This window comes from Durio zibethinus, chromosome 3, assembly GCF_047325235.1.
Source record: "Durio zibethinus cultivar Kanyao isolate XHJ-2024 chromosome 3, ASM4732523v1, whole genome shotgun sequence".
Lineage (NCBI taxonomy): Eukaryota > Viridiplantae > Streptophyta > Magnoliopsida > Malvales > Malvaceae > Durio > Durio zibethinus.
This window is the reverse complement of record NC_143164.1, coordinates 35,847,481-35,861,493: the sequence shown is the minus strand read 5'-3', so window position 1 is coordinate 35,861,493 and position 14,013 is coordinate 35,847,481. Positions and strand designations below refer to the sequence as shown.

At 27.0% G+C, this 14,013-nt stretch overlaps 2 protein-coding genes across 3 annotated transcripts; one reads left to right on the top strand and one right to left on the bottom strand.

Moving 5' to 3' along the window:
- Nucleotides 1-235: 235 nt before the first annotated feature.
- LOC111283713 (RPM1 interacting protein 13) lies at nt 236-3,426 on the bottom strand. Of its 2 annotated transcripts, XM_089758688.1 has the most exons (4): nt 2,626-3,426; nt 1,773-1,859; nt 647-1,627; nt 236-558 (listed from the first exon to the last, which is right to left on the bottom strand). In XM_089758688.1, exons 1-4 carry the CDS (start codon nt 2,956-2,958, stop codon nt 511-513), a joined length of 1,449 nt encoding a protein of 482 aa, XP_089614814.1. In that variant the 5' UTR covers nt 2,959-3,426; the 3' UTR covers nt 236-510. The 2 variants fall into 2 exon arrangements, with proteins under 2 accessions (XP_089614814.1, XP_022728037.2); XM_022872302.2 differs by having other exon boundaries at nt 236-1,627; nt 2,626-3,421.
- A 3,525-nt stretch (nt 3,427-6,951) lies between these two features.
- Nucleotides 6,952-7,742, top strand: LOC111283793 (uncharacterized). The gene is made up of 2 exons (XM_022872413.2): nt 6,952-7,332; nt 7,415-7,742. Exons 1-2 carry the CDS (start codon nt 7,028-7,030, stop codon nt 7,479-7,481), a joined length of 372 nt encoding a protein of 123 aa, XP_022728148.1. The 5' UTR covers nt 6,952-7,027; the 3' UTR covers nt 7,482-7,742.
- The last annotated feature ends 6,271 nt before the right edge of the window (nt 7,743-14,013 follow it).

Here is a 14,013-nt window from a genome sequence, read left to right as displayed (position 1 = left end):
ACTATGATTTTAAACTGGTCTCAACTCCACAAGCCTAAATTGAATTGCTTGAGTGCTGTAAGTTGCAACCTGATTCACAAGTTAGCCCCAAGTTTAACTGCTTCCAGCTTTGAAAAATATTATTAGACCAAACCAGCCTCCTCATGTAGAAAAAACATCAAGAAAAGCATGGAAAACTTTGAAATCCAGGCATTTTTTTGTCAAATATAGAGGAAAATTGCTAACAAGAATCATATGCAATAATCTAATGCTTTTCAATTCATAAATATTGAAAATTGGATAGCCACAACCCGCTAGTATACTACATCATTCAGCACCTGCAGATTTTTATACAAGTGTAAACCATCAAAGCTTCTATAATACAGTTTCAAAACCAATCCTACAAAAAAGAAACCTATCTGTCACTTCTCTTTCAAGGACCGGATTTACTATTTTAGAATGAACAAGCAACGCTAATAATCAGCTATGCACGAGTTAGATGATCCCAAGTGGTTTCAATATCAAAGAAAATCATACCAGTATCAAGAGATATATGATCAGGGGGCACTGGATTAAGTCCTGCAGTAAGAGAAACTTCAGGAATAGATGGGTTATCAAAAAGGAGGCTCTCAAACTCTTTGAAAATTGACTTATATCCTTCATTTACCTCCTTGAATGGCTCTTCCTCATTTCTAGACCCCAAGGTTTGAAGCTGTAAATAATCAACAGAAGACTGTTGATTGATTTGACCAATGTTGTTGACCGAATTACAGTTAAAATCAGAAAAACCATTATATGTTGCAGGTTGATTTTGATTCTGAATGTGATAGGCATGTTGGTGTACATTTGACTGAGGAACAGGCTGACTGTATGCTGAGGGTAGGGGGGTTGCTGAGTTTGTAAGGACACTGCCCATACTAGGCTGTGAGGAGCTCTGTTGTGTATATGTTCCATTTGTGTCAGAACAAAATTTTGGCCAGCCAATGGGATCAGGATTCGTGTCATTTGATGTTGTAACTGAAGCAGGACATTGTTGATACTGTGATGCATGGGCAGAAGTAATGTTTTCTGATGGAACATATGTAGTAGTGCAGTTCATTGCTGAGCTAACTTCAGTGTCAAGTCTTTTGGACATTGTGCTGGAAGAAACAAATTGGGAACCCAAGTTTCTAATCATAATACCTCGATCCCTTCGAATTCCAGTGTTATGCACACCTAGCAACTGCTTGGACACTGACCGTGGCTGCACTGTGCTTTTTTTTGGAACAGGTCGGCTACCCACGGTTGGGTTATATGGAAACCCATATCTGGTGGGGGAAGAACAAGCACGAATTATGGATGGCCTTGGGGCATGATTTTGTGGTATGCAGTTTCCAGGAGCTCGAGTTGGAGTTGGTCTAGAAACTTGATTTTGTGTTGTCAACCGAGTAAGGCCATGACGTGGAGCTTGGTTAAGTTGGGGCACTGCTGTAGAATGAGAAGGGAGAGGAACTTTTGCAACTGGTATGGGAATATTGCTCTGAAGCCTGAAATTCTTCCGCAGAGTCTTCCACATCTCTTCATTAGTGGCATGACAATGATCGGTATTAGACATACCTGAGCCCCAATAACAACATGGTGCTGGTGTGTCACAAACAAAGCAATGGCACTGCAATTTCAAAGGGACATTCATTGTTTGCATTTGAAATGGATGCTAAATTCAAGAGCACCCAACTCTGAAAGAGTGCAGAAATCAACCATCTCAAAAGTATAACATTCCAAGTAATTTTTTTCAAAAAATTCAGTTATTTTACCAGTTCACAGTGCTGTTCATGTGAGGTTGAACTGAAAGGAAATTTAGCACAATCATGCCGTGGATGGGGGAAATCTCTGCACGCAATCTGCAACCAGATCATAGAGAAAAATGAGATAGCTATTAGAAATACAGTGACCATGAGATAACAGTCTTCAATGTGTAAAGCAAAAGGAAAAAGAGTAGGTTCAACTAAGAAGTAATGCAACCAGTGATAGAAATCTCTGAGCTTCAAATCTTTTGAGATTTCAGCAGCAAGATTGAGCTTGGTCAACTTCAATATCAATCCAACAGATATATCATGCCGCTAAGACGATACTTTCAATCTTTTTAGACACATTTTGTCACCGAAACTAATGATAATAGTTTTTCAAAGGCACAATCCTCACCAGGTTGGCACTTACAGCACAACATACTGATGAACCCATATCGAAGGTGCTTCAGCAGGTTGAAAGAGTGAATAAATGCATATCACATCTCCAGACAACATGAACATTCAAAACCGCTAGAGCTAGAAGACATATCACTAAAAAAATCTAGAACCACAGCAAAACACACACAAAAAAAAGAAAAAATCAACTTTAAAATTCAATGTTCAGAACCCAAATATCTCAATGAACATTTGTAGTACAAACCAATCGTAAAACTCAACACCAAACAAAGCCTTTCTTCTCATTGCAAGGGCAAAACAATCACAAATTTCACTAGGAACTACTGGAAACCACATAGAAATCGCTTTGTTCTAATTCTCAGCAACCGTACATAGACAAATAAACTTCTCCCACGTACTCAAACACAAAAACCAATTATAACAAAAGTTTAAACAAAAAAATGATTAAAAATTTAAAATTTACCTGCCCTTTTTGGCCGACAATAAGCAAGTCATCAGAATCATCCTGGGGATCATTAACATCGGACAACGCCTTGTCCGGGTCACTTTCCAAAATGACACAATCATCGTCATCCTCATCAACAACCTTCCTGACCGATGAGTTCCATGACTTTGACTTCTTATTAGGGTTTACTTCCCCGACCACCACAACCTCATCAGGATCGTCGAATCTCTTATCAACGGCTTCCAAAGCTTCCGAAAACCAATTGTAGTCATCCCCTTTTAGCTCCTCCCAAGCCGGCGTCGCCTCATCGTCTTCGGAGCTTATATCGAAAACCACTGGATTCGACTCCATAAAAAGAAGGTAAAATAAAAACAATAATTTAGGATTTCTATTTTTTAAAAATGAACTAAATTATAGTAACTTTTTATTCATGGGAATTATGAAGATTTTGTAATCTGAACAAAAAACCAGTATAATCAAAAGGGAAACCAGGTTTGAATACATGAAGAATCGAGAATGTTTTGTGGATTCTGGCTTTGGGGTTTTCTTTTTGGATGTTGTTGTATAAAAAAAAAAAAGAGAATATAGGGTTTAGGAAGACGATTTTTAGAAACTTTAATGTAGGAAGGTTGGGGTTTTTAAGGGTTTTGATTAGATTGGAATTTTTTTGTGTTTTTGACTGAGAATTTGGGTGAAAATCAAAGACTGAGGTGAGCTTGAGTAAAGATTTAGAAAAAGATGTAAACTGGAGAAACAAATAAAGAAAAGAGGTGACGGGTATAATTGTGATTAATAGGTTGTGAGCGATACTGCGAGCGCGACAAGCACGTATGGTTGCTGACTCTCTAGCGCGATATCGTGATGGGCTGCGCTTTATCTTTGGGCTTCGGGTCTTGCTTGCAATTTAGATTAGTAACCAGTAACCACCACACATTCCGCGTTGCTGCGGATTTAAAATGATAATTTGATTTACGTGTATTAAGTATATTCATTAAAAATTAAATTGATGAATTATGAAATTCATGAATAATTAAATTTGTTAATAGTTAAATTAATTCAATTTGAACTTGATTCATAATTAATTAATAATAAATATATGCCCAATTAATTGAGTTTATGAATATCATAAATTTAAGAATGTCTTAGGTTCATTGATATTATAGAAGCATGAATGATTAAATTCATGAATATTAAAATATAATTTATATAAATCTAAACTCAAATTTAAATGATACAAAATACAGAATATATGTATTTATAATTAATTGAATTAAAAATATTATAAATTTATGAATGTCTAATAAATAGATAAATTTATGTAATTTGAAATAAAAAATTAATAAAATATTTTTAAAAATCCACGTGTCCTTATATCAATAACCTTTGGATAGAAATAATATATGTTAAATAGCCCAATATGCCTCAATCGTTTTTAGAGGGTAATTTTGTGCTTGGACCAAACTTGGTTTAACAGTCATTGCATACTTTTAAAAAACAAAAAAATTGTACAAGAATTTAATATTTATTTTTAAAATTTTGATTTGATTATTGCTTTCAACATCAATTTATGATATGTCATATCCCTAAAATAAGGTGATTTTTCCTTAAAAAAAAAAGTAATCTAACTCAAAAATCACAAATCATTCATTATACATAGATATAATAATTTATGTTATCGTATTATATAAAATATTATATTTTTATCATATTTTATACGAATATTATGTGTCATAATTTATATTGATATGAAAACATAAAATACAAAATTTTTATTTTATTAAATTTATTTATAATTTTTTAAAAATTTTAAATTGTGTTCTCTCTATATTTTTTATTCGTTTCATTTTCATATCATATTATCATGTTGTATTTTTAAATTATTATGAAAAAAGTAAATAATACCAATGTTTTAAATTAGGACAAAGAGTTTTTTTTTTTTTTCCAATATCATCTAGTTTGGTAAATTTTTATTGCAGCTTTTTTATAATTGTTTTGATTTTATTTATTTTGATAATTAAATTTTTAATTATTCAATTAAAATGACAAGAAATAAAAATATGGAAGATTTATATATACTAGATGGATATTTGCATGTTCGTAAAAGTTTTTTTTTTGTTTTGTCATTCTTATTATCTAATTCTTTTTGCTGTAAAATTTACTTAATTAAAAAGAATAAAATAGGTGAAAGATAAAAAAGAAAATAGGAGTGATATATGAACACCTTTATTCTTCTCCTTTTCTTACAAAATTTATTTAATAAAATAATAAAATTAAACACTAAAAAAATTAAAAAAATGAAATATAAAAATAACAAATAAAAAAGCTTATAAAAGATAGCACATGGATACTTCATCAAGTTTAAAATATTAATTTCTTAAATTAAAATATTAAATATTGATTTTATTAATGTAATATATAAAAATATAAAATTAAATTAATAATTAAATATATAATTTATACACATTATATAATGCATTAGGATAAAGTATTCTAAATACTTTTTGATTTTATCTCGTTTATTTAAAAAAAAAAATCGATTTGTCTCAACCAAATCTCTATTTTAAAAAATAATCTTTTATCAAATTGGGATTGATAGAAATTCATCGGATATAGATTATTTTGCTATCTATATCTATTGACATATTTTATTATAAATTTTATCTGATTAAAAATATAAAAAAATTGAGAAAAAAAAAAGGCCAAAGAGGGGTTTGATGTGGGCATCTCTATTGGTATTTTTTTACAAAATTAATTTAATTTACAAAACTAAAAACTAAAATTTGAGCTCATTTAAAGCACTACTTAGACATTTCAATTAAGTTTAAAATATTAAGTTATTAAATTAAGGTATCAAATAATAATTTTATCAATGTAATACATATATAAAAAAATAAAAATTATTAAATAATAAAAAATATATTTTTATATATACTTAGGAGATGGGTCAAGATAAAATACCATAAATAAGATTTTGACCTGACCTTACTCGAATTTTTAAAAAAAAATTTGGCTCATCTCAACTCAATTTTTATTTTAAAAAAATTCAAATATTGAATAAAAAAATCAAAACTCATTGGATACCATTGTTTTGTTATTTCTATCAACTATCAACTTACTCATTTACTATAAAATTTATCTAATTAAAAATATAAAAAAATAAAAATAAAAAAATTGTGAAAAGAAAAAACCAAAAGATGTGTTACGTGGCACTTTGATTGACATTATTTTATAATAAAATTAATCTAATTAAAATTACCAAAAAATCAAAAAAAAAAAAAAAAACTAAAAGGGATGCCATGTGGACACTTCACTACTCTTAAAATCTTATAATTTTAATGTATGAATAGTTATATTACGTAGACATCCATTGAGCTTTAAAATCTATAACTTATATTGTATGAATAAAGTTCATAAAAAACTTTTTTTAATATAAATTATATTTTAATTATATATAAATTTAATACTCTTATTAAATTAATCTCTTAAATTAATATATTAATTTAATTAATATAATAATATATAAATTAAAAAATTTTTAAAAATAAAATATATATTTTTATATACATTCTAAAATGGGTAAGTGCAAAGCACCATTAACTCATTACTAACCCAATTTGTTTTTCTTTTAGAAACTTAATTTGCCCAAGCCGATCTAAATTTTTTAAAAATTCGTCTCCTAAAGTGAATAAAAAACCATTAAGAAATGAAATATTTTACAATCCCTATCAATAGATTTATTTTATTATAAAATTTATTTAATTAAAAAATAAAAAAGTCAAATAAAAAAAATTAAATTGGGGTATCATGTGAATATTTTCATCGATTTTTTTTTTTACAAAATTTACTTAGTTAAAATATAAAAAAAATAAAAGAAAAAATCAAATTGGGAAGCCATGATCCACTTTCGTTCCTTTTTTTGTTTTCATAAAATTTATCAAATTAAAATAAAAATAAAAATAAAAAAATGGAAAAGATCCGTAAGATGCCACGTACAACTTAAAAGATAGTCAACCAAAAGTTAACATGAAGAAAATTAATATGGGTAGATAAATTTATTAATATAATATATATATATATATGAATATAAAATTAAATAAATTATATATATATATATATTATATGAGGTAGAGCATTTGAGATCCGACCGTACGAATACAAAGTCGGAGCTCCGGTATATAAATATAGCGATCCTTCCTGCTACTTTCATTTTTATTAATTTTATTTTGAAACTTTCCTCCTCTCATTGCCTTGTATTTTCGTTGATTCTTCTCAATAACTTCCTTTGATCTTCAAAACTATGACTTGGCTTACTAGGAACTTATTATTTAAATAGTTCTTGTGGCATTTCAGTGATCAACATCATTTCTCAATCTGTTTTAACTGAGAGCTTGGAGCTACAAGTTATAATCCAATAGATATCATGGCGCCAAGAACCCTGAAACCAGATATGGAGAAGACTATGAAAGTGAAATTCCCAGTCAAACGAGTGAAAGCAGAGATGGGAAAAATAAAAGCTGATCAAGAACGCATAGGAAAGAAGCAAAGAAAAATAAGAGGAAAGTTTGGAGAGATTGAAAGGCAATGCGATCAACTCAAAGAAGAAACTGAAATGGTTATCAAGCAAACAGCCAGGACCCAAATTAAGGTCGCTCTCATGTTCAAAATCTTGAAGGCCCGGGAAGGTGGAGATTTCAATGAAGCTGCTAAGCTCACTCACTTCCTTCGGTTCGTTTCTGCAACCCCTTCTCTTGGTTTAATGGATTTACATTGATTTCTTACTTTATTTTCTACCTTTTAAATTTTGCAGTGAGCTTGTCGCCAATGAAAGAGATCAACCCCAAATAGGGAAAAAACAAGCAAGCAAAAGCATCTAGCAGCGGCAAACTTCATACGACGGCTGATCAGTTTTTAATAAGTTGTTCTAATAAAATTTGCTGCCTCTGGTCTAATTGTTGATGCTCCAATAGATTACCATTAAGCGTTTTAAGTGTTTTTTACAAAGTATAAAGGTTTGAAATTGTGTAATTTAAATATGTACTGTCGTATTATTAAGCAAATGTATTTTAAATTTTATATGCAATAATTTTAAATGATTATATTTTATTATTTTTATATATTTCAATAAATATTTTTTTTATCTTAGAAAAGTCGTATTTTTAATAAAAATTACGTTTTTATCTTAAAAAACGTTATTTTTATTGAATTTTAAAAAAATATTTTTCATGTTTTTAATAAATATTACATTTTTATCTTAAAAATATCATTTTTATTGAATTTTGAACATATTTATTTTTAAAATATCATATTTTTAACAAATATTACATTTTTTATCTAACAAACATCGTATTAAATTTTGAAAAATAATATTTTCATATTTTTAACAATGATTATGTTTTTATTTTAGAAAACATTATTTTTGTTGAATTATGAAAAATAATTTTTTAATCTTTTCAACAAAAATTGAGTTTTTAATTATAACTTTTGTGAGGATTTTAATAGTATTGTGTGAAAAACATTGTCTTTGTTTAAAATATATTAAAAAATTATTTTCATGATACTTTATAAAAAATTACTAGTTTTAAGGTAAATAATACTGGTTATATAATTTGAAAATGTAATTAAGTTAGAGTAAATGGGAAAATAATTTTACTTCTTTGTGAATCAAATCAAAAAATCAAATTATAAAAAATAAGATTCCAAAAAAAAAAAAAACTTTCTCTTGAACCTAACCCCTCTTGTTAATGTAAATAGACTAAAAACTGTAATAATTAAAGATAAAATAGCAAGACATAAATTCTTAAGTAAAATTTATAATATTCACGACTAAAAACGATTTACATGAAAATTTAAAATGAAATCAAAACTAATATCATATAATAATTTAAGAATTTTAATTAAATTATTTATATAAAAATTTTGAACTAAAGACGTCGAGATAAACTATTTTTGTTAATTAAATCGACCGTAATTAAATTTATTTCAAAGTTTATTTTATACTTTCAATGATTTATTTAACACAAATACAATCAGCAAGATTTAAAACATTTACACATTAAAATATATATTCTGATAATATAATTATTATCAGAAAAAAAAATGAAGTAAGAAACCGATGTTAATAATCGCTAGAAAATCCATTGCATCACGAGAAGGGGTTGGAGAAATGAACCCAAGGAAGTGAGTGAGCGTAGCAGCTTCAATGAAATCTCAACTATCCTAGGCTTTAACATTTTAAACACGAGAACGACTTCAATTTGGTTTCTGGTTGTTTGCTTGATGATCATTTGAGTTGATTGCATTGCCTTTCAATCTCTCCAATCCTTCATCGTATATTTCTTTGCTCCTCCTCTCCTATGCCTTCTTGACCATCTATTATTTTTCAAATCTTTGTTTTCTTTCGTTTGAATTGGAACCTCACTTTCATTTTCTTCTCCATATTTGGTTTCAGGGCCTCCTGCTTTATCTTTCGTGGCGCCATGATAGATATCGGATTATAACTTGTAGCCCCAAGCTCACAATTACAACAAGAAATGACCTTGAATAGTGAAATGCTATAGGCACAGTTTAAATAACAAGTATCTAGCAGGCCAAGTCATAATTTTGAAGATCAAAGGAAGTTACTGAGAAGAGTCAACCAAATCAGGAGGCAATGAGAGGAGGAAAGTTTCAAAATACAAATAATAATAAAAGAGCAGGTAGGATCGCTATATTTATGTACTGGTCGTTGGTCAACGTTCGTCAGGAATCGGGCCTTGGCATTGGAATCGCGCGGTCTTTCAATTGTCATCGCACGATCAAAGATAGACTTTTAGAGTCTTTTTAACGAAAGATACACGGCTGACCTGTTTAAGGCGGATTATCCGTTTAAAGCTAAAAATTCGTTCAAAAGGATTTAAGTAATAGTTAAATTTCGTAAAATAAATTCAGACATAATTTTAAAATTGTACTAAATCTTAAATCAAAATTTAAATAAAAATTTAAAATTTAAATTCGGTTCCGTTCGATTTGAATTTTTATATATATAATATAAATTATTTATTTATATATAATTAAATATAATTTTATTAAATTTAATTAATTATATTTTTTTAAATTTTTATTATATAAATTAAATTTAATGAGTAGATTTAAAATTTATTTTTTAACTTAAATTAAATTTAAAAATATTTCGAATTTTAAAATTTTAAATTGAGTCAGATATGAATAAAAATATAAATCTCATTTAAATCCGATCTGAACATTTCAAATAGAGGGCTTTGATATTTTCGGCCTAAAATTGGACGGACGGGCCATTAAAAACTCTGGGCTTGACACGTGCAGCAGGGCTGTTAAATTAAGGACCATCTCGGCTACTGCAGAGTTGGGCTTGACGTGAATTGCATTTCTTGGCATTTTAGGTTTGGGAATCTTTCTCGTAAAGTTACCAAGAAAAATAAAGAAATAACAGTTGTCGATAAAAATGTACGGAATAAATTTCAATTTAGAACTAAACAATGATTACTCGATTTTTAAAGTTTTAAAAAAATTTAAAAAAAATTATATTTAATGTATTAATATAAATTATAAATTTTATATTTATTATAAACTTCACGCAACGGCTAATCAGCTTTTAATTAAATTGTTCTAATAAGATGTTTGGCTGCCTCTGGTCCAATAGTTGATGTTTCAATAGATTATCAAAAGTGTTTTTAAGTGTTTTTTACAAAGTATAAAGGTTTGAAATTGTGTAATTTAAATATGTACTCTCGTATATTTTAGATTTTATATGTAATAATTTTAAATAAAAATATTTTATGTTTTATTATTTTTATATATTTTCAACAAATATTGTATTTTTAATCTTTAAAAAATCATATTTTCAATAAAAATTATATTTTTATTTTAAAAGTATCATCTTTATTAAATTTTGAAAAAAAAAATTTCGTGCTTTTAATAAAAATTATATTTTTATCTTAAAAATATTGTATTTATTGAATTATTAACATATTTATTTGAGAAATGTCGTTTTTTTAACAAACATTGCTTTTTAATCATAAAAACATCATATTTAGTAAATTTTGAAAAATAATATTTTTTATATTTTTAACAATGAATACCCTTTATTTTAAAAATATTTTTTTTTGAATTATTAAAAATAAATTTTTTATTTTTTCAACAAAAACTAAATTTTTAATTATAATTTTTGTGAGGATTTTAATAGTATTGTATTAAAAACATAATCTTTGTTTAAAATATATTAAAAAATTATTTTCATGATATTTTATAAAAAAATACTAGTTTTAAAGATAAATAACATTATTTATATAATTTAAAAATATAATTAAATGAGAATAAATAAAAAATATTTTACTTTTTCTCCATAATCTTAAAAATCAATAAAGGAGAGGAGAATTTTTATTCTCATACTTTTTCACTTCTCGACATTGTTGGAATCTAAGTAATTATATTCTCGTGAACCAAACCAAATAATCAAATTATCAAAAATAAGATTCTAAAAAGAAAAATCATTTTTCCTTATGCCTTGTTAATGTAAATAGACTAAATACTATAATAATAAAAGATAAAATAGCAAGACATAAATTCTTAAGTAAAATTCATGAAATTCACGATTAAAAACAATTTACTTGAAAATTTAAAATAAAATAAAAAATTAATATCATAGTATAATTTAAGACTTTTGATTAAATTATTTACATAAAAATTTTAAACTTTTTTATTAAGTGACAAAAAGTTCAACAATTCATGAACTTTACCTATTACATCCTAAATCTAAGTAAGTCCAAATGGACTCAAAAATTTTGAAAACTTTAAAACTACGTAGTATTGATTTATTTATTAAATTTTATTAATCTATTAGTTTTGTTTTTGATTTTTTTTTTACATTTATTTTTATCAAACACTCACAATGTTTTATGAAAAACCATATATATATATATATATATATAGCATTATATATATAGCATTAAATGAAAAAACGACATCACTAGCTACTATAAATGGATAAAAACTAGAAGTAATAACAAAAATTAGTAAAATGAATTAATAAAAAAAACTTTTAATTAAATATTTACTTTTATAATTTTTTTAAAAATTTTATGTATAGAATATATACATAATATGATATGTGCATATTAATGGTTGTGCACTTATTTAATGCCTTACTGAGAAATCTAAATTTTGTCATTTTTTTTTTTTTTTTAATTCGAAGATAGATAAATTATTTAGTCTCTTAGGTCAAGATAAGATATATCGTACTTAACAACCTAAGATAGGTGGTTATAAGTTTTGCATTCGAGATGACTCAAACAAATAGCCATCGATAAAATTTAAACCCAATACCTCTTTGTTGAGAAAAATAAATTTTAATCGATTAAACCCACCACTTATTAGTCATGCCATTGATTTGTTTCATTTCTTTTCTTCGTTGATTGTATTAGTCTCCTATCACCAAATTCAACCAAGTTTTACATAACAACAAGAAGATTCATGCAATTGAGTCTCATGGTTATAAAATAGATAAATTTTTATGAAAAGCACTAAAAAATGATTTTGGTGTTGAATCGAGGCATGATCATTTTTTGCACAAAATCCTTACTAATTTCATTTTTTCAAGTAAAATTCAAGAATAGACAAATTATTCAATAAGATGTATTATATATAATGGTCTAAAAACAATAGTAAAAAATCATATATTCAATATGACTTAAATAAAAAATTATTTATTAAATTTGAATCCAAAATTTTTATATCGATATAAACGATTCTTGTCAATTAAATCAATCGTAACTAAATTTATTTCAAAGCTTATTTTATATTTTCAAATATGATTTATTTAACACAAATACAATCTACAAGATTTCAAACAATTTACACATTAAAATATATATTTTGATAATATATAAAACGTATACTTGCGGCGGAGGCGGCCAAGCATCTTATTTGAACAACTTATTAAAAGCTGATCAGCCGTTGTATGAAATTTGCCCCTACTAAAGGCTCCTGCCTGCATGTTTTTTTTTTCCCGTTTTGGGGATGGGATGTTTTCCATGTATGGATGTTCAGTTTTCATTTTAGCCAACTTTGCATTTGCTCTTTCATCGGCAACAAGCTCAATGTAAATTTTAAAAGGTAGAAAATGGAAGTAAGAAACCAATGTTAATTAATCACAAGAAAATCCATCGCAACACGAGAAGGGGTTGAAGAAACGAACCCAAGGAAGTGAGTGAGCGTAGCAGCTTCAATGAAATCTCCACTTTCCTGGGCTTTAACATTTTGAACATGAGAACGACCTCAATTTGTTTCCTGGTTGTTTGCTTGATGATCATTTCAGGTTCTTCTTTGAGTTGATTGCATTGCCATTCAATCTCTCCAATCCTTCCTCGCATTTTTCTTTGCTCCCCCTCTCCTATGCGTTCTTGATCATCTATTATTTTTCCTATCTTTGTTTTCTCTCGTTTGAATTGGAACCTCACTTTCATTTTCTTCTCCATATTTGATTTGAGGGTCTCCTGCTTTATCTTTCGTGGTGCCATGATAGATATTGGATTATAACTAGTCGATCCAAGCTCTCAATTAAAACAAGAAATGACCTTAAATAGTGAAATGCTACAGGCACAGTTTAAATAACAAGTTTCTACCAGGCCAAGTCATAATTTTGAAGATCAGGGAAGTTACTGAGAAGAATCAACGAAAGAGGTAAGTTTCAAAATACAATTAATAATAAAAAAAAAAAGAGCAGGTGGAATCGCTATATTTTATGTACTGATCACTGGTCAACGTTCGTCAGGACTCAGGAATCGGGCCTTCGGCATTGGAATCGCGCGGCCCCTCTACTGTTATCGCACGATTGAAGATGGATTTTTGGAGTCTTTTTTCACGAAATATCATCGTTACTGGATACAGAGCAGACCTGTTTAAGGCGGATTATCCATTTTAAGGCTAAAAATTCGATCAAATTTTGAAGAAAAAATATTAAATCTTATTAAATAAATTTAGATATAAATTTTAAATTTATTCAAATTTTAAATTTAATTTTAAAAAAATTTTAAAATTTGAATTCAGTTTAAATTGATTCAAATTTATATATATAAAAATTATTTATTTATATATATATGTAAATTAATTATATATATTTTAAATTTTTATTATATAAATTAAATTAATAAATAGATTTAAAATTTATTTATTTTTAATTTAGATTGAATTTAAAAAAATTTTGAAGTTTAAAATTTTAAATTTAATTGGATCTGGATAAAAATATAAATTATTAATATTAAATATAAAATTGATTTAAATTCAATCCGTTTTGAACCACTCTTATACAGGGCTTTGATATTCTCGGCCTAAAATTGGTCGGACAGGCCATTAAAAACTCTGGGCTTGACACGTGCAGAAGGGCTATTAAAT